Here is an 18,259-nt window from a genome sequence, read left to right on the forward strand (position 1 = left end):
ATTATTATGTCTCTTCTGTTTTTTTATTTCTGAGCTTGTGGAACAGTTTCAGTGAGTAAGCGAAAGGTGTTCCTTGTACTAAAGTTGGTTACTTACCAATTTTTAGGGGAAACCAGGACTCTTGGAGCTTTTGGTTGGAATGAGGGGGGGAATATTCCAATGGGAGATGTTAATTAGATGTTTTGGTTTCTCTAAGGAAAGGAAGCTTAGGAAAGGATTCCTATGATAGTGAAGTCTGAAGTTAGTAATATATATTAGGATAAAGTTTTGTGTGACTAGATTGCTTTTCTTCGTAGGCTGGGTTAAGAGCACAGAAGATGCTGTTGATTATTCAGATATTAACGAAGTGGCAGAAGATGAGAGCCGCAGGTATAAGCAGGCAATGGGCAGCCTGCAGCCAGCTCGAAGACCAGGTAAATGGGGGTTAGTGTTGGAGCTCTGGCTGTAGAAGGTGTTGTGGGGTAATGGGCCTTGACAGTCTCTTATACGGGTGACGTTGTGTCTTTTCAGTCCTTGTTTCCAGAACCCAATATAAGCTTTTGTGAAACTGTGTTCACTGGATGAAGCCACTGCTTGGTATCTTCCTTTTTTAAGGAATTAGTTCCTCATTGGAGTTAAACTATGCTCAGAAGAGAAACCAGGATCCTCCTTTTGCTCTGGGATCCCCTGCAGAGAATACCCAATATCTGCTCATATTTCTTTAAGCTGTGTTCTTAGGAGAAGAGGGCTAAGCAGGAGGCCAGACCTACTCAAAGACAGAGATAAGGCCCTGATCCCTTAGGGAGTCACTTCAACTTTAATATCTCTCTACTGTTTTACCCTTGAATTCTTCTGAAATTACTTTCTGCAGAAGACACTTTGGTTCTTTTGTCAGTCCCAGGGATCTCTGGTCTACAACAATTTTCAAAACCATGCAGCTTTTCCCTTTTGGTAGCTGCTAGTGCAAATGCTAAATTTTTGCATATTCCTTAAAGCTGCCTTACACTTAACGTTTCTGTTGACATATTGTGGTTAGTGGGATGTGAAGGTGACCTGGGCTTTTTAACCACATTTTTCTTACTTTAGCAGCTTTATTTGCTCTGCAAAGTGTGAATAAGTGATAGCAGAAAATACATACTTCTTTTTTTTTAAGGTACTTCAGTCATTTTTCTGACAGCTTGCCTTTTTCCCTCCTTCCTACTCTTCCTTAAATTTCAGTCTTGCAAATGAGTTTGCGCAGGAAGCCGAACTTGTAAGACTTTTGCATCTAGTTAAAAAATGGAGAATGGTCTCCTTACTAATGCAAAGACGTGGTCTTCTCATCAGGCTGGGATGGTTATGAGGTAGTATATGAGAAGGGTGCCAGGTTCCCTTTTATTGCCTGCTTAACACGTAGTCTTGTCTCCTGATTGGTTAGATGAAGATGAGGATGATTACGATGCCGACTGTGAGGATATTGATTCCAAGTTGATGCCGCCGCCACCACCACCTCCAGTACCCGGAAAGAAAGAAGATGAGAAGGATGCAGCTGCCACCGGTGAGTGAGGACTTTCTTCTTCTCTCTGGCAATATGAATGTCTGAAGGAAGCACGCACTGCTGTGTAGCAGTTCATTCTGCGGCAAGCACCACGCGTCGTCAAAATTCAGCCTGCAGACTGCATCTGAAGGTGGGTGATATGCAATGTTATAGGATTGTCTGAAATGTAGGGTGAAATATTATATTTCCAGTGATTGTTAAAATACTGTCATTGACGATGAAACTGCTTTTTTATCTCATCCTCTCAGTTGTGGCTGGGAAATTCACCTGGAACGCTTAGGATAAAATGAAAGGTTAAACCAGAATGGTACTCATAACACCTGCAGAGGCTTAATTTTTGCATAAATTGGTATAAATAGCAGATGTGGCATTATGGGGTTGTACTAGGGGACAGGGAGGAAACCTGTTTGTTTATAAGGTGCTTGTTCTATTGTAGTATCTGAAGATGGAGACGGTATCATTTTGCCCTCCATCATTGCTCCTTCCTCTGCTGCCTCCGACAAGGTGGATTTCAGCAGCAGCTCTGATTCTGAGTCAGAGATGGGACCTCAAGAAGCCAGGCAGGCAGAATCCAAGGAAGGCAAACTCACACTTCCTCTTGCAGGAATCATGCAGCGAGATGCTACCAAACAGTTGCCAAGTGTTACAGAGCTCTTCCCGGAATTTCGACCAGGCAAGGTATCGTAAGAGATATGTGGAAGGGACAGAAACTGTATCATGTAAGCCCTCTAAATATGAATTGTATAGTATTCAGGGTATGTAGTAAGCAATCGCATCGATGTTCTTGCTCACTTCCAGACTTCTTTTAGTTTCTCTGTGCTGCTGTTTCCAGACTGCTTAATGTGTAATGCTTTTCCTGCCATTTGCAGGAGCCTCTTGAAAAGCTTCATATAAATCAGGGTGTGAAATAATGTTTTGCTGTTCTGTGAGGCCATAGCACAGGCTTGTCGATTTGATATTCTGAGGTAGCAGAGAATACTTTTGCCAGATGATTAAATAACATAATGCTATCGGTCTGCTTTCTGGCTTTTCTGGCAAATATGTGCTCCTCCTTTCATCCTGTCCTGAACTTGGCGTGCTCTTCCTGCAACAATTTGTGATCTGTATCCTTCACTTAATCCTCCCTCAAAACTGCTCTGAGCATGCATCAGAAATTAGCTCAATAACAAGTTGGTTGAAAGAAGGATTGTGTTTTGTGCAGAGTGGATTCATTACAATACTTTCCTACATGCTCTGAAATAGCAAATGTAGTTGATGTATTTCAATAATTATTTTGGGAGTTTTAAAGCTGTTTAGAGGGGAGGAAATGTGGGAGGGGAAGGAGAATAAAGATGAGTTTATAGTTGCCAAACAGATGGTTGTAAGCCAGGATAACTTGATCTTATGTGTGCCTCCATCACAGGCTTTATGTAAGGAGCTGAGCAATTTGCATAATTAAATGTCATGCTTAATGATGTGGCTAACCTCTGTCTATTAGAAATCTAGGTGAAGTTTTAGCTCAGAAGTTAGCCTTCTGGATGCTCTTGTGGCTTTTGCACGTTTGGTGTTTCCCGTGTTACTGCATTTTGTATCAGTTGGTGTGCTCATGTCTTTGATGCTCAACATGTATTGTCAGGGACTGGATCTGTGTTGAACGTGCCCAGTGGCTGCAGAAATCAGTGCAAACTGTTAATGCTGAGCACTTTTCATTAATTAATTCATGAGATCTAGAGCTGGCAAAGCCTGAAGTCCTGTAGATTTGGCTATGAGGACTGTTTGATGTCTGAGAATGGGCCTTTTAACGTAGCACTGTTTTTCTTGATGAAACCACCTAAAATAGCATGCGGAGAAGCAGACTTTGTGTTTCATTAAACTGTTAGCAGCTTGACTATGTCTGAGACCCTTGCCTTGGTGAAAGGTCATTGCAACTGGACAAAGGGTTCAGAAGTAATGTGGGGGAGTTTGGGGAAGATGGAAAACATGTATGTGGGCAGAGATGGACAGAGTGGTCGTATAAACATTACTTCTTTTGGGGATCAGCGTAACAGGTTAACAGGGAACATTAATAGGATGTAATTGTAGAAGAAACAGAAGAGAACGTTTGTCATTGTCATTAGTGCGGGTTTTGGAGGTATGCAGTATGCATATAGGGGAACTACATTATGATGGAAATAAAAATGAGCGTATTATTTCTGGACCGTGGTATTTTATCTGGTTGCTTAAGAAACCTCTGCTTTATATAACTGTCTTCTAGCTTTGTCTCCTTTGCTGATAATTTTATCAACTCTTCTTTGATCTCCATGTGTCTGTCTGAAGGTTATGGACTGTTCAAAATGAAAATAATTATTTCCAGGTGGTGTCTTACAACATGCCCAATATGTAAAGGCAGTCTTTCTTCCCTCTGTTGAGTTTCTTTATGTTTGAAATTAAGAATAAATCTTTCTGAAAAGGAAGTATCCTTCAAACAGATGGATCAGAAACTTTTTTCCAAATGTAACCAAGAGATTGTTGATTACATCAGGGTTTGGGATTGTAGTACAAGCCAAGCTTCTGGATTTCAGAGTGCTGTCTTTTATTACTGCTTTTCAAGTGAGGGAAAGACAGACAAGCATTCCACAGTATTTTCTTTTCTCTGACCCTATTGTTTTTTTTTTCCCTATTCTAGGTGCTGCGTTTCCTGCGTCTCTTTGGCCCTGGAAAGAACGTTCCATCGGTTTGGCGTAGTGCCCGTAGGAAACGCAAGAAGAAACATCGGGAGTTGGCACAAGAAGTGCAGATACAGGAGGGTGAAGTTGTAGTTGAGAGTGGAATGGAAGGAAAATCTCCTTGGGAATATGAGTTTGCTGCTCCTCCCCCTCCTGAGCAGTGCCTTTCAGATGATGAGGTGGGATATCTGAGACTTAGAGAGGGTCGCCAGCTAGCACTGGGGGTAGTAGTGGATTGGACTGCGACTCTTAGAGTAAAGAGCTTTTCCTCCAAAATAAAGCTGGAGGACACGGTTGGCTTGTATTCCAGCTGTGCAGAAGCTCTTCTCCAGATACTAGTCAGTGATTTCAGGTGATTGCTTCTTACTGAAAAGGCTGCATCCATGGTACAGAATCAATAGGACAGCTTATCCTCTTTGTGTCAAGAAGAAATCTGTGTTCTTGGAAGTCTAATTGCAGAACATTCTTAAGACAGCTAGTAAGTATGGAAAAGCACTTCTTGGAAATACTTTTCTCCTCCGAGAATAACTGGGAAACTTGGAAGGAAGAAACCTCTTGCTGACACTTAGATAGGCCGTTGGTGTAACCATTCCCTCCTTTGCTGTGCTTCAGATTACCATGATGGCACCTGTGGAATCGAAATTTTCCCAGTCAACTGGTGATATAGACAAAGTGACAGATACAAAGCCTAAAGTGGCAGAATGGCGCTATGGCCCAGCACAGCTCTGGTACGATATGCTGGGGATCCCTGAAGATGGCAGTGGATTTGATTACGGTTTCAAGCTGAAAGAGAAGAAGGAGGAGCAGGAGGTTAAAGGACACACAGATGAGGGGGTGAGAGGGGAACTGTGGGGGAAAGTGTGGAGATGTGTGTGGCACTGGGGATTGTTGCACTATGAGAGCTCAGTGATGGGCCGGTGTGTGGTTGTGCACCACGCAAAATGAGACTTTCAGTTTCCTCCTTTAGTTTGAAAAGTATAGAAGTTGCTTGAAGTCCTGCATTGACTATTCTTTCCTTCCAGGATGCAGGGTTGATGGATGAGAAGGATGATCTGCTAGCTGATGAGCACTTCCTTATGGTGACACAGCTCCAATGGGAGGATGATGTTATCTGGAATGGAGAAGATGTCAAGCACAAAGGGACTAAGACACAGCGGGCAAGTTTGGCAGGCTGGCTGCCATCCAGCATGACTAGAAATGCCACTGCCTACAATGCCCAACAAGGTAATCAAAGGTCTGATATGAATTGTAGTTGCTGTAGTTGAGCTGACTCATTGCATGCTTTCGTCTCAAGTACAGAACATAATTTTTCCCGTCAGGGAATCTTTTTTGGCAAAATCACAGCTCTGCTCAGAATTCTGACACTTTTATTTTCTTCCCAAAAACAGAGTAGGTCCCTTCTGTTAAAGAAAATACCAGCTCTTGCTTTCTTCTCTCCATGTGGAATACCAGATGCATCAATCCATCTACAGAGATGGAGAGGGCTGGAGCACCGCTCCTGAGAAGACAGGCTGAGAGAGCTGGGGTTGTTCAGCCTGTTTTTCAGTTATAGTAGCATTCAGTACCTAAAGGGAGTTACAGGAAAGCTGGGGAGGGACTCTGGAACAGGGAGGGGAGCCATAGGACGAGGGGGAACGGTTTTAAGTTGGAAGAGGGGAGATTTAGATTAGATATCAGGAAGAAATTCTTTGCTGTGAGGGTGGTGAGCCCCTGGTTGCCCAGAGAAGCTGTGGCTGCCCCATCCCTGGAGGGGTTCAAGGCCAGGCTGGATGAGGCTTTGAGCAACCTGGTCTGGTGGGAGGTGTCCCTGCCCAGGGCAGGGGCTTGGTCCCTTGCAGCTCAAACCATTCTATGATTAGTATCAAGCAGTGCTAGACTTAAGATGTCTGTGGTTTATAGGCCAATGGAATTTTCTTTATATGTTTTTTTTTTTTTTTTTTAATTGAAAGTATTTTGTAAGTGTCTTCTGAAGTTTCTCCTGAACTAATAATGGTCTTCTGCTTTTTCTAGATAGGAAGTAACAATTCTTAGAAGACTCAGACTTTTCTCTTAGACACAGATGCATTTTGAATTTAAATTGCTTGTGTAGAATGAGAGTTTATCATCTGTTATATGTTATCCTGCTTCTGCAAGGAAAGACTAATGGGAATGTCCGGTCTTTACTGGGTACTATTGGCAATCCTTTATTGCTCAGCTATGAGTACAAGACGCTCTGAGTAGTTGGGTAGATGCGTTGGAGATAGCTTTTTATAACAATTTTGCTTTCAGCACGGTTGTGCCTGAGCTATCCAGACGTGGGCTTGCTGTGTTTGGGTCCCATCAAAAGCTACAGTAACAAGTTAAACATGGTTGGTCTGTTCACATGTGTTGGGTTTTACATCTTCCAGAAGCATTAGCTGAAGTGGCACAAGTGACATGTGAGCATAGGTGAGTTGGGCTGCCCTGGGAGAAGCTGCCTCCACAGAACTATTCCTTGAGGTCTGCTTGGCCATCCTTTTTTCTGTGACACTTTGGCATAAGACAGGAAGCTGCTGGAGGCCAGACCAAGCGTTTTGTCAACAGCAACTGTCTGCTCACTTTTATAGGGACCACATAGAAATGTACCTTATGCGTTGTCATGCAGCATATGCAGAGCAAGCCAAACGTAACTTTGAAGATGCTGCAGACTCCAGCAGTAAGCTGTGGGCGAATGTGTTTTCGTAAGTCTTACCCATGCTAATGACACATGACACTCTTCGTGATATGAGCAGTAGGCCCATCCTGGTTCAGGCTGGGAATCACTCTCCATGCGACCCCCAAGTTCTGATTTAAGGCAATGCAGTGCTCCCTAACCCTCCCACTCAAGCTAACCTTACTTCTGTTTTCCTTTTCTCTAGGTTTGAACCGCAGTGGCTCTTTGCTCAATCCACCAATTCCACTAGCGCAGAAGCCAAATGTAGCAGGAGTCCTAGGTATAGCGAAGGGCAAAGAAAAGCAGGCCCCAGAACAGCAAGGTAATGAGGACGTCAGTCTTTGGCCTATGAATAGGTGTATGACACGTTTCTGTATAGACTTGTGTTCTGTGTAATAGCAGGGTCCTTTTTTGGCAGCAAGGTGTAGATAAAAGCGATACTTGTTTGCTCTAAAACCAGCTAGAGGCCCTGTTTCATTCTTGGAGGTTCTCTGTGTTTCAGTGGAGCAAAATCTCTAAGCGTTGGTAAAGCTGAGACTTGGGGCTCTGCTTCCACTTTGCTTCCAAGATGAATTTTCTTTTGCCTTTTAGAGGTCCTGCCTCAGAAAGCCCTGAAAGATGGGGAAGACTGAGGGAATAAGATACGGGGATGAGCTCTGAAATGTTTTTCTGTCAAGATGGTGTATAAAACTCTTAAGGATTCTACCTTATGATTGTTGCAGTTTCCCTGGATGAAGACAAGCCCTGGTACTCTATTTTCCCGATTGATAATGAAGAGTTAGTATATGGCCGTTGGGAAGACAATATCATCTGGGATGATCAGGCCATGGAAACCTATTTGGATCCCCCTGTCTTAACACTTGATCCAAACGATGAAAACATAATTCTAGGTATGTTTATGGCATCCAGAAATTTGACTCAAATGGGAAAAGACAAGTGGAAATGGAAGCAAGGATTTATAGTCACACTGTAATGGAATAAATGGACTGGGGCAATACTTACGGTCTTTCTTTGTTCTGGCTTTTGAAGATAATTTGCCTAATTATCATAATTTGCCTAATCAAAGGCCTAAGCAGAAGGCGTCAACGCTAATATACTTTCAGCTCCCAAGTTAAAAGCAGTAACATGAGAGTAAAAATTAATGCCCTGAAACTTAAATTTAACATAATTAATCTGACTTTTGGTGTGTTTTAGAAGCAACTGTCTTAATTTTACTTGCAGGCATATTGATTTGAAGAGGGAAGGTATACAAGTAAACCACAGACTGGCCTGTGCCATTCTCAGCATGGCTCGCTTTCAAAGCCTGAAGAAGCAGATTCCTTAAGCGTCTTTCAGGCTATTGTAATGGCACATGGGAGCAATGACTTTGCATAAGACCTGTCAGCATTTTTGCTGCTGCTACAAACTTACTCAGTGTTTGCTTTGCTTTACTCAGTTTGGCTTGACTGTACTTCCTGTTTACATTCCTACAAGCTGGAGAGATTTTTGTCCTATATGGACCACCAAACCCACCACTTTGTCTTAGATCTATGTGTTGGTAATCTTTAAGCAGCCTTACGTGATTTAAGGATGGGCATAGCTTGCTACACTTTTGTATGACCTGGATTGCATTTCCTTCCTCAGGAAGGTGGGTCAGTTATAAGAATTTCTATATATATTGATTGGAACGTTTTCGTATTAGCCAGCAACTTTGAAAATCACTCTGAATTTGAGTTTGGTTAAAGTAAAGACAAAGAGACTCGCAGTATTTTCTTTCCAAGTCTGAAATAGACCACAAAACTGCAGATGTTTGTATACATAGCGACAAAGGTCATTGCTACAAACTACTACTCTGTATTATATAGAGTGACATGAGATCTGTGTATTAAGTTGATATGGCATTTACCAAGCCCATGTCACTAGGCTCTGCTTCTCACACGAAAATCTTATTTGGAGAATGCATGCTTCACAAACTGTTAACTTCTAAAATTCATACTACTTTCCTGGAATTTTTCATGAATCCCTTCTGGGTGCAGGTACATGTTGTCTTTGGATTCAGACTTACTTTTGTGTTGTATACATGTGGAAAAGAAAAAGATTATTAAGACATGTAGTTCAGAAGCAGCATTGGCACTCCTGTTGCCTTAACTCTCAGCTCTTTAGAATAGCTTTGGCAGAACAGGTGCCATTTCTTGTACTTTCATCAATTAGATTTTTAGTAAATTTTGTGTTGACAGTGGATACCCCAAGCAATCCCTGCAGTTGCCCTCCTCCCACTCAAATCTACTCACTGCTGAAGAAGGCAAGGTAGAGATTTAAGCATGGAGCTTTTCTGTGTTTGTTGAGCTTGTTTCATATTAACCTGTATGGAAGAAAAGGGCGAGGAGTGTAGAAGGAGGACAGTCATCCCAGAAACTGAATAAAAAGGCTAAAATGTCTGGACCAAGCTGTAGCTCAGTAGGAGGTTGCGGTGCTGAAAAGGGAACCCTAGGACAAGTGCCCTACAGTGTGATTGCTTGTGCTTTTAGAAATTCCTGATGAAAAGGAAGAAATGACGTTGAACTCTCCATCCAAGGAGAACAAGAAAGAATCTTCTCTGAAGAAGAGTCGAATCCTTTTGGGAAAAACAGGCGTCATCAAGGAAGAACCACAGCAGGTCAGCATAAGCTTTAGCACCTTGCAGTTTGGGAATGACATGAAAAGGAGTGATTTTTAGTGGTTGGGTATTTGGTTTTTTTCTGACACCTCTCTCTCTGTGTTTCAAATTGAATTAGAACATGTCTCAGCCAGAAGTGAAGGATCCCTGGAACCTCTCCAATGACGAGTTTTACTACCCCAAACAGCAGGGACTTCGAGGAACCTTTGGAGGCAACATCATTCAGGTAGTCACAGTAGTGTTGCCTATAGACTGTCTTGGGAGGTTTCTAGCAGAAAGTATGATTTAGGATTTGTAGAAAAACAGAATTTGGATTACAGCAGGTCAGTTAAGTGCTCATGAGAGAGATTTTTAATGTTGTTTAATTAAAATGATTAGAAAGGAGTTTGAACTAAATTTTTGTGATTGCCCCATCAAATTGAAGTTTAGGTGCTGAATCTTGCTGTATCATACTTGCCCTGCTTTTGTTTGGTGTCGCTTTCTGAAGCAGCAGTGGGAGGGGGGAAAGTGGTGCAGATAGTCAAAAGGTGAGGCTGTACTTTCTGCTACTAGTGTGTGTTTTAATCTGGATATTATAAAAATAATTTAGATAATGATCAATTTGAACTACTGCTCACTAGCCTTGGTTGAAGAGGTGATATTTTTTTCTTCCTTCATTGTGGTATTCAGTGACCTCTTCTAAAACATCCTCTGATTCCAGCCTCTTCTGTAATGGGAAAAATTTATGTTAATTCCAAATGCGCTTCTCTCCCACTGATAGGGATAATGGCTTTGCATGCTCCTAGTTAGTAAAAAAATCCTCTCATTGGGTGTCATTTGAAATAGTACAATTAAAGTTGTCTCTGTACAGAAAGGAAAGATCTATATATGGATCTACGCACTTTCAAAAGGCAACATGTATGATAACAAGTGAATTTCAGTGCACTAGTATCACTGCTAGCAGACCTAAAAATATTACTAGGTTCTGTTGTGTAAGGGTTAGCAGGATAGGAGGGTGATCTTGGTTTTGAGATGATACGTGTCCTTCTTAACACGCATTTGTTCCTGTGTTAGCACTCAATCCCAGCAGTGGAACTTCGCCAGCCGTTCTTTCCCACCCATATGGGTCCTATGAAGCTCCGACAATTTCACCGGCCTCCCCTGAAGAAATACTCTTTTGGTGCCTTGTCCCAACCAGGCCCCCATGCTGTGCAACCTCTGCTGAAGCACATAAAAAAGAAAGCCAAGGTACAGTAATTTTTCTCTGTATCTGATGTCTGCTGTGGCTCCGTTTGCACAGCAGATCTGTTTGATGTGCTGTTTTCCTAACACTGTCTCTTCACTGGCACAGATGAGAGAGCAGGAGCGTCAGGCTTCTGGCGGGGGCGAAATGTTCTTCATGCGCACACCACAAGACCTAACTGGCAAGGATGGAGATCTCATCCTTGCTGAATACAGTGAGGAAAACGCCCCTTTAATGATGCAGGTTGGCATGGCAACAAAGATTAAAAATTACTACAAAAGGGTGAGTATGCAGGTTTTGCTGTTGGACAGTGATTTTCTTCTGCTTCTCGCTGAGTGCTAACTGCACTTTTGTTGCACGTTGCAGAAACCTGGCAAAGATCCGGGAGCTCCAGACTGTAAATATGGAGAGACTGTTTATTGTCACACTTCTCCGTTCCTGGGTTCTCTGCATCCAGGCCAGTTACTGCAGGTGAGAAAAGCAAGCATGAGAAGACGGAGAAGTTGAATGTGGACTAACAGGCAGAATGTTTCATACCCTGTTTATTGAATCATGAATAATGCTCAACTTCCAAAAAGAAACCAGATTCAGTTTAATTTCCAGTTTAAGTCTCTTTGTTTACTGATAATAATTAAGTTCTTTTTTTTTTTAAAAAAAAAATAATATCTCTGTTGTATATTTTTTAAGAATTGTTGTAGGACTGATTGGAATTGCAGGAAGTGAGTCTTGGCTGCTTTGCTCTGTAATGGCATTAGGAATACTGTTTTCAGTCTTTGCCTTCTCCCATTCCCAGACTGTGCATGTGTCCTGGGCTGGTTGCTGTGGTTATAGTGTTCTTTTGCATATGTGTTCTTTCTATCGCTTTTTAAAGTACCTCCTTAAAGGCCAGTCCAAAGAGGCCTTCAAACTCTTTCTGCATTTGTTCTAGGTTTTCTTATACTTTCGTGCTTCATCCTTGGTTATTCTCTGCATAATGCAAAGAAGGAATGTTCTGACTGCACATCTACATATATTGTGACATAAATGATAGTGTACCACCGGAATTACTGGGGTTTTTTTAGTGTTCTTTTTAAGATCTTTTTTGTAGATGGAGTTACAGAAAATTCGATTAAAACCTGACTCTCTAACTTTGATTTGTTTCTTTTATTAGGCATTTGAAAACAACCTTTTCCGGGCCCCTATCTATTTACATAAGATGCCTGAAACGGATTTCCTGATTATCCGGACACGACAAGGCTATTATGTTCGAGAATTAGTGGATATTTTTGTAGTTGGTCAGGAGTGCCCACTTTATGAAGTACCTGGTCCCAACTCTAAACGAGCTAACACCCATATCAGAGATTTTCTGCAGGTATGTGATAAGAGACAGTCTGGGGATCTGAGGGGTCTTTGGAGACAGCCCTTGGCATAGGCCCGGGCCTCATGTGGACAGACTTGATTTGAGAAGCTCATTGCCCTGCTATGGCTCTTTTTTTTTTTTTTTTTTTTTTGTGGTAGCTTTTGGTTTTGGTTTGGTTTTGTGGGTTTTTTTGGTGAGGTGAGAGCACGATGGGAGTTGGATGTTAAACATAACAGACCATTTTGGTTGTCATTTAACCAACAATTTATAGCAGGCTGCTTCTGTTTACATGCATCCTGTCTGATGAATATATGATAGAGGCTTTTCATTAGCCAAAATAAAAGGTTATAAGATTATATAAGAGTGTAGGAAACGGAAGAAATTAGAATGAGCTTCGAAGTGGTTATGCCGTATAAAATGAGTTACATGGGTCTTACTAAGAGCCAATTAAGGGATTTTAAAGGATCTTATGTCCTATTCCATAGCACAGAATGAGAGTTGCTTCATAGATCTTTGCTGATTTCCTAGATCTCGAGGCAGTTAAGCTTTGGGACTGTCAGTGACCGTTCAAATAAATATACCCAAATTTAGATTTTGGAGAAAATTTCCAGTAATTTACTGTCAGTTTAATTCAGAGCAGGAAAATCCCTGCTGCTCCCAGAGTTCAAGTTTCTGTACCAAAAGATGAACGTTTCTAATGTGATAATGCAAAATTTCAAGACAAATATTTTTTTCCACATCTCCTTTTCAAAAAATAGCTGGGCCTGAAGCAGATATGTGGCTTGGAAAGCTTATCTTAAGTAAATTTATAAGAAACGCTGGGTTTTAAGTAGGAAGTCTGAAGAAGTCAGACTGTTTTTGAAGGTTTGTTCTGTTCTTTCTTCAGACATCGCAAATGAGGTCTTGTTTTCTAGGTTTTTATTTATCGCCTCTTCTGGAAAAGCAGAGACCGTCCTCGGAGAATTCGCATGGAAGATATTAAGAAGGCCTTTCCTTCGCACTCAGAGAGTAGCATCCGAAAGCGGCTAAAGCTTTGTGCTGATTTCAAACGCACAGGTAAAGATTTTGTGTGGACATCAGCCATTCTTTGCTGCTCTTGGAGTTCCAAACAGAGCAGGAGGCGGCAACATCTCCTCCTGATAAGCCATGTTTGAAAACATCTATTTGAAGAACTGAAATGTAATCTGATAGGTTTTTTTGTTCCAATTTTTATAAATGGATGCTTTCTTTTGGCACAAGCGTGCTTGATGGTGAGAAATCACTACAGCTTGGACATTTGTGTTTTTATAATAGTCTGGGCAATGATTTACTCGTAAAGTAACAATGTACAACACCAACACATACGCGTTCCCTTCCCTCTGTGTATGGCTGTGTTGTATTTTGCAAGCAAATACATGCCAGTAGAAGCTTGTCCCATCTTCATGAATCTAACAGTGCTCTGAGAGCCTGAGTTCTGATTTGTCTGTATGCAGAATGATAAACAGGTGGGTAATGCAAAGCCTTTTAGGCTAGCCATGGGGAAAAGTAGTTTGAGGTGAGGTAGTGAAAGGTGCATTAAATGCTTTTGTAAGGTAGTTTATACATTGAATGAGCACGAATGAGGAGAGTTTGCTGATAAAACAGGCGCTAAATTAGAGGACATTGATTTAAACAAATGACGAACAAAAAACCCTATCACTTTTAGTGGTCTAAGCGTCACAGATGTGTCATACTTGCCCCTTTTGCCAGCATTGCAGCAGGGTACCAAATCTTGAAATACAGATGATGATGGCATCCAACGTTTGTGGGAAACTACTCGGTGTTTAATCTGTGCATTTTTCAGGGATGGACTCAAATTGGTGGGTCTTAAAGCCAGATTTCAGATTGCCGACAGAGGAAGAGATCAGAGCAATGGTATCCCCAGAACAGTGCTGTGCTTATTACAGCATGATTGCAGCTGAGCAGCGACTGAAGGTAAACGCTCCTGGTAGGCTATAAGGCAAGTTACTGACAACTAGTTCTGTGAAGGGTGAGGCTAAGTAACATCTCCTACCTAAAGCTAAATTTGCTGTAAACTAGGCAAATTAGGCACCTGACTACTGGGCAACTTGTGAAGTTTTCTGCTGTGTAAAAAGGGAGTTAAGTTTTTAGAGAGACGTATTCTTACCACCTATTATTTAGATACTGAGTTAACTGCGCTCAAAGGTAGCAAAGGGAAGGTACGAGAAAGGGCTTATGTTTCTACTGGGAGCTCTACAGCAGAAAGTAACCAGTACGTGGCTGTGAGAGAGACTGGTTATTTTTTTTGAAGTCCAATGCAGTATTTAGCTATAGAGTTTGTCAAAATACCGGGCAGCTTGACATCTGTGGTACTGTGGGTCACAGTGAATCTTGCAAAAAACTAACTGTGGAAGCATGCTTGTTCAGCGTGACAAATCTCCACAGGAGATTCATAACATGCTTCTAGTTCTCTGTCCAGTAACCTTTTTAAGACTTCAGGTTCTCATTTTTTCCTAATATTTCCCTGCAGGATGCAGGTTACGGGGAGAAATCCTTCTTTGCGCCAGAAGAGGAGAATGAAGAGGATTTCCAAATGAAGATCGATGATGAGGTACTGTAGAGCAATGCATAAGCATGCATGCCAATATATAAATCTGCACGGCAGGAGAGAAACAAGGTCTTTAATATGAAGGGCGTGTTTAAAGTAGGATTCAGTAGGTCAAATGTTCTTGCGGCTTTCCTGGGAACTCTGCTGCCAAGCTTATACCTCTGTTTAGGGATCCTTCTTGACAGCTCTTTCAGGACTAGACTTTTTGCCTTAAATGGCTTTTGTGTGAATTATCTAGCACTTTGGTTCTTCACTGAGGTTTTATCAGGGCAGCTGAAGGATCAATAAGCAGAATTCACCCTCATCATGTCAATTGAAAAGTTCTCAGTATGACTGTAAGAATCCAAAATAAAAAGCTTGGAATTCTCCTCAATGGTAGCAGGATTGTGAAGGCATGTTTCTCTTCTTCCTGGCAGGTGCGCACAGCTCCATGGAACACCACACGAGCCTTCATCGCTGCTATGAAGGGCAAGTGCCTCCTAGAAGTGACTGGTGTAGCAGATCCTACTGGTTGTGGTGAAGGATTTTCTTATGTGAAGATTCCAAACAAACCAACTCAGCAGAAGGTATGGCTCCCAAGGCTGGGTTGAAAAGGAGCGATAACTGGAAAGTGATGTTGGAGAAATGGAGTACATACGGGGCATCAGGAAGAGAAAATATCAGAAGATGAGCCTGTGTGTTATGTGATGACATTAATAGGCTGCATCTTCCTCTGAATAGGATGATAAAGAACCTCAGCCGGTGAAAAAGACAGTGACTGGGACAGATGCTGATCTGCGCCGACTTTCTCTCAAAAATGCCAAACAGCTTCTGCGTAAATTTGGAGTGCCTGAAGAGGAGGTGAGCATGAACCTGGAGCAGGTTACAGAGTACTCTTCACTAAGGGATTCAGCAGCTGATGGTGGAAGGGACATACACTTTTCTACTCTGACCTTGTGTAGAAAGGAGTTGAAATCCACAGTCAGCTACCTCAGTTGTATGTCTCTAAATCCATTTCTAGTCTGTCTTCCTCTTTCCAGATAAAGAAGCTGTCCCGGTGGGAAGTGATTGATGTGGTACGTACGATGTCTACAGAGCAGGCTCGTTCAGGGGAAGGTCCTATGAGCAAATTTGCGCGTGGGTCTCGGTTTTCTGTAGCAGAACATCAGGAGAGATACAAAGAAGAGTGTCAGCGCATCTTTGATTTACAAAATAAGTAAGTTCTTATCTAATGTTTACAGCCTTGAACCCCACCCTGTCCCCACCTTAAAAGTCCAGAAGTATGTATGCCTGGGGCTCACCGATACGTAGTGCTGTAGATGTTGATTTGACTGGTTGGGCCCACAAAATACAGCACTGAGAGAGGGCTTTGGCTATTAATAGAAACTTATGGCTTAGCCTTAAGTGTCTTGCTGTCGTAAACCTTTTGGAAAGGTAGAATGAGTTGCATAGTCTGCCACGTATACTGGCATGAGAAGTTCCACTGTTTCACAGATCAGTAGTTCACCCTCATTTCCTTCCATCTATCCCTCTTTCCGCAGTTTGCCATCTCTCTCTTGGGTAGCAGCTACCAATTTTATGTCCCATTCTTTAGAACTGCCGGAAGAATTCATGCATTATTCCTTGTTGTGGCCCAAGGCTTGAGAGCAGGGAGGCAATATAGTGCTGTTGATGATGAAGAGATCAACTTGTTGGAGAAGATTGGCTTGGAACAATTGATCTTTTGGACATGGGGAATACAGGAGGACTGAGATGGGGATATATTGTGCCTATTCTTGTACTAGTGATTTGCAACATCATTTTCAAACCTTTGTGTCATTTTTACCTTCTGGGAAGGTAACGGGCTGATTTTATGCAGAGGGGAGGAGGGAGAGGAACTAACTAACTTTCAAGGTGCCTTCTATTTCAGGGTTCTGGAATCCACTGAGATCCTGTCAACAGACACAGATAGCAGCTCAGCTGAAGACAGTGACTTTGAAGAGATGGGAAAGAATATTGAGAACATGTTACAGAACAAGAAAACTAGTTCTCAGCTCTCTCGGGAAAGAGAAGAGCAGGAACGAAAAGAATTGCAAAGGATGCTTCTGGGAGAAGACAGTGGCAATGACAAAGAGAGGGGCAAAAAGGACAGGAGAGACAAAAAGGGGCTGTGTAAGTAACTGCAACCACCAGAACGTGCCTGGGAAGGGGATGCAGAACTTTGGGTCAGGCTGCAAAGTGTGCTGATCTGCCTTCTCAGAGTAGAGTGTGGGTTCCTTACAGGGCGAATGTACAGGCATGCTTATCTGGGGCTTCTTCCTTCTCCTGAGCAGTTACTGGCTGAAAATGCATTTAAAGTGTTTTCTTTGCTTCATAGCTCTGCTTATTTTGATCTGTGAACTCACTCTGGTATTTCTTTAGATATTTACTGCTGCTTGCTGCTTAAGTTTCCCCTTTTTTTTTTTTTTTTTGGGTGAGGTGGGTGGGTTGTTTTTGAGTAGTTTTCTCAAGATGTGTTCGCAAATAGTTCTGTGACCAGCCTCTGGTACTGTAATTACATCTTGTGTGTAAACACAGCTATGTAGGTGAAACAGATATGCATGATATGTAGGCTGACAGCAGCGTCTGTTATACTGTGTGCTGTAGCACTGTGTTTGGGAGGTAACTGGGCAGCTGCCAGATTTGGATCTCCTGGAGATATGTTTATTTTAAGCGCATTCCAACAGAGAACGTGACACATCCTTATACTGGCAGGTAAAAGTGTTTGACCTGGGAATGAACTTATGTCTGTATGAGGGTGTTCATGACCACTGTTACTTGTCACGTTTGTACGCGCAAAGTTGAGCTCTGCAGCATCTGGGTCAATGTTATTGTTGCTATTGGAAACCCAGGTTGGGAACAAATCACTAATTAAATGACTACTGGAAGAATTTAGTAAGGGATATGTGGAAGATTTGCTGATGATCGTTGCCTTATGAAAAGATATCCAGTGTTATCTTGAACAAAATCTCTTAACCAAAACAAATCTAGCTAACTGGTTGTAACACCAGTTGGAGAACTGGATGACTGTTGACCTTCAGTTTCTGCCAGATCTCCATACCTATCATCAAAACCACTGTTAACGATAAGCAATCTGCAGAGCCATGTTGCAGTTGCCTTACAGGTTGCACTTAGGCGCATGCGGGTCCTTGGTGACTAGCTGTTCCTTCTGGCTTTATAATCCACGTGGATAATTCAGTATTTTAACTTTGTTTGAGATTGATATATGTCATGATAAGAGAACACAAACAAGCAAGAGAAAGACTTGTATTGCTTTAGTTTTCCTGAATTTGTGTCTTGGAAGTTTTTAAGCCAAAACTATCTTCTGTATTTAAACAATGATGTTCCTATAAGGTGAAAGAAATTAAAAGTAAATAAAACGCTCTGTTATAGCATCAGCTTCAGGAGCCTCGGCAAACTCTCACAAAGATGATGACACTGCCTCTGTAACCAGCCTTAATTCCTCTGCCACTGGCCGCCGCCTCAAAATCTATCGCACATTTAGAGATGAGGATGGGAAAGAATACGTGAGGTGCGAGACAGTTCGGAAGCCTGCTGTCATTGATGCTTACTGCCGAATACGGACTACCAAGGATGAAGAATTCATG

General features: G+C 42.1%; 1 protein-coding gene across 6 annotated transcripts in view; it reads left to right on the plus strand.

Moving 5' to 3' along the window:
- Nucleotides 1-18,259, plus strand: part of TAF1 (TATA-box binding protein associated factor 1) — a 33,642-nt gene that overhangs the window by 746 nt on the left and 14,637 nt on the right. For 2 of the 6 annotated variants that reach the window (XM_074599753.1, XM_074599752.1), the window contains exons 3-24: nt 297-413; nt 1,397-1,516; nt 1,953-2,194; nt 4,161-4,379; nt 4,813-5,034; nt 5,223-5,424; nt 7,077-7,193; nt 7,594-7,761; nt 9,379-9,506; nt 9,625-9,732; nt 10,560-10,733; nt 10,837-11,010; nt 11,095-11,199; nt 11,879-12,079; nt 12,982-13,123; nt 13,890-14,020; nt 14,577-14,657; nt 15,071-15,220; nt 15,375-15,494; nt 15,674-15,849; nt 16,543-16,784; nt 18,045-18,258. In XM_074599753.1, the coding sequence (XP_074455854.1) occupies nt 297-413; nt 1,397-1,516; nt 1,953-2,194; nt 4,161-4,379; nt 4,813-5,034; nt 5,223-5,424; nt 7,077-7,193; nt 7,594-7,761; nt 9,379-9,506; nt 9,625-9,732; nt 10,560-10,733; nt 10,837-11,010; nt 11,095-11,199; nt 11,879-12,079; nt 12,982-13,123; nt 13,890-14,020; nt 14,577-14,657; nt 15,071-15,220; nt 15,375-15,494; nt 15,674-15,849; nt 16,543-16,784; nt 18,045-18,258 (3,553 nt within the window). Of the gene's footprint in view, nt 1-296; nt 414-1,396; nt 1,647-1,952; nt 2,195-4,160; nt 4,679-4,812; nt 5,035-5,222; nt 5,425-7,076; nt 7,194-7,593; nt 7,762-9,378; nt 9,507-9,624; nt 9,733-10,559; nt 10,734-10,836; nt 11,011-11,094; nt 11,200-11,878; nt 12,080-12,981; nt 13,124-13,889; nt 14,021-14,576; nt 14,658-15,070; nt 15,221-15,374; nt 15,495-15,673; nt 15,850-16,542; nt 16,785-18,044; nt 18,259 lie in introns of those variants that run through there. The other 4 variants (XM_074599754.1, XM_074599757.1, XM_074599755.1 and 1 more) reach the window with 4 other exon arrangements.

Source organism: Larus michahellis, chromosome 9, assembly GCF_964199755.1.
Source record: "Larus michahellis chromosome 9, bLarMic1.1, whole genome shotgun sequence".
In the NCBI taxonomy this organism is placed as follows: Eukaryota; Metazoa; Chordata; class Aves; order Charadriiformes; family Laridae; genus Larus; species Larus michahellis.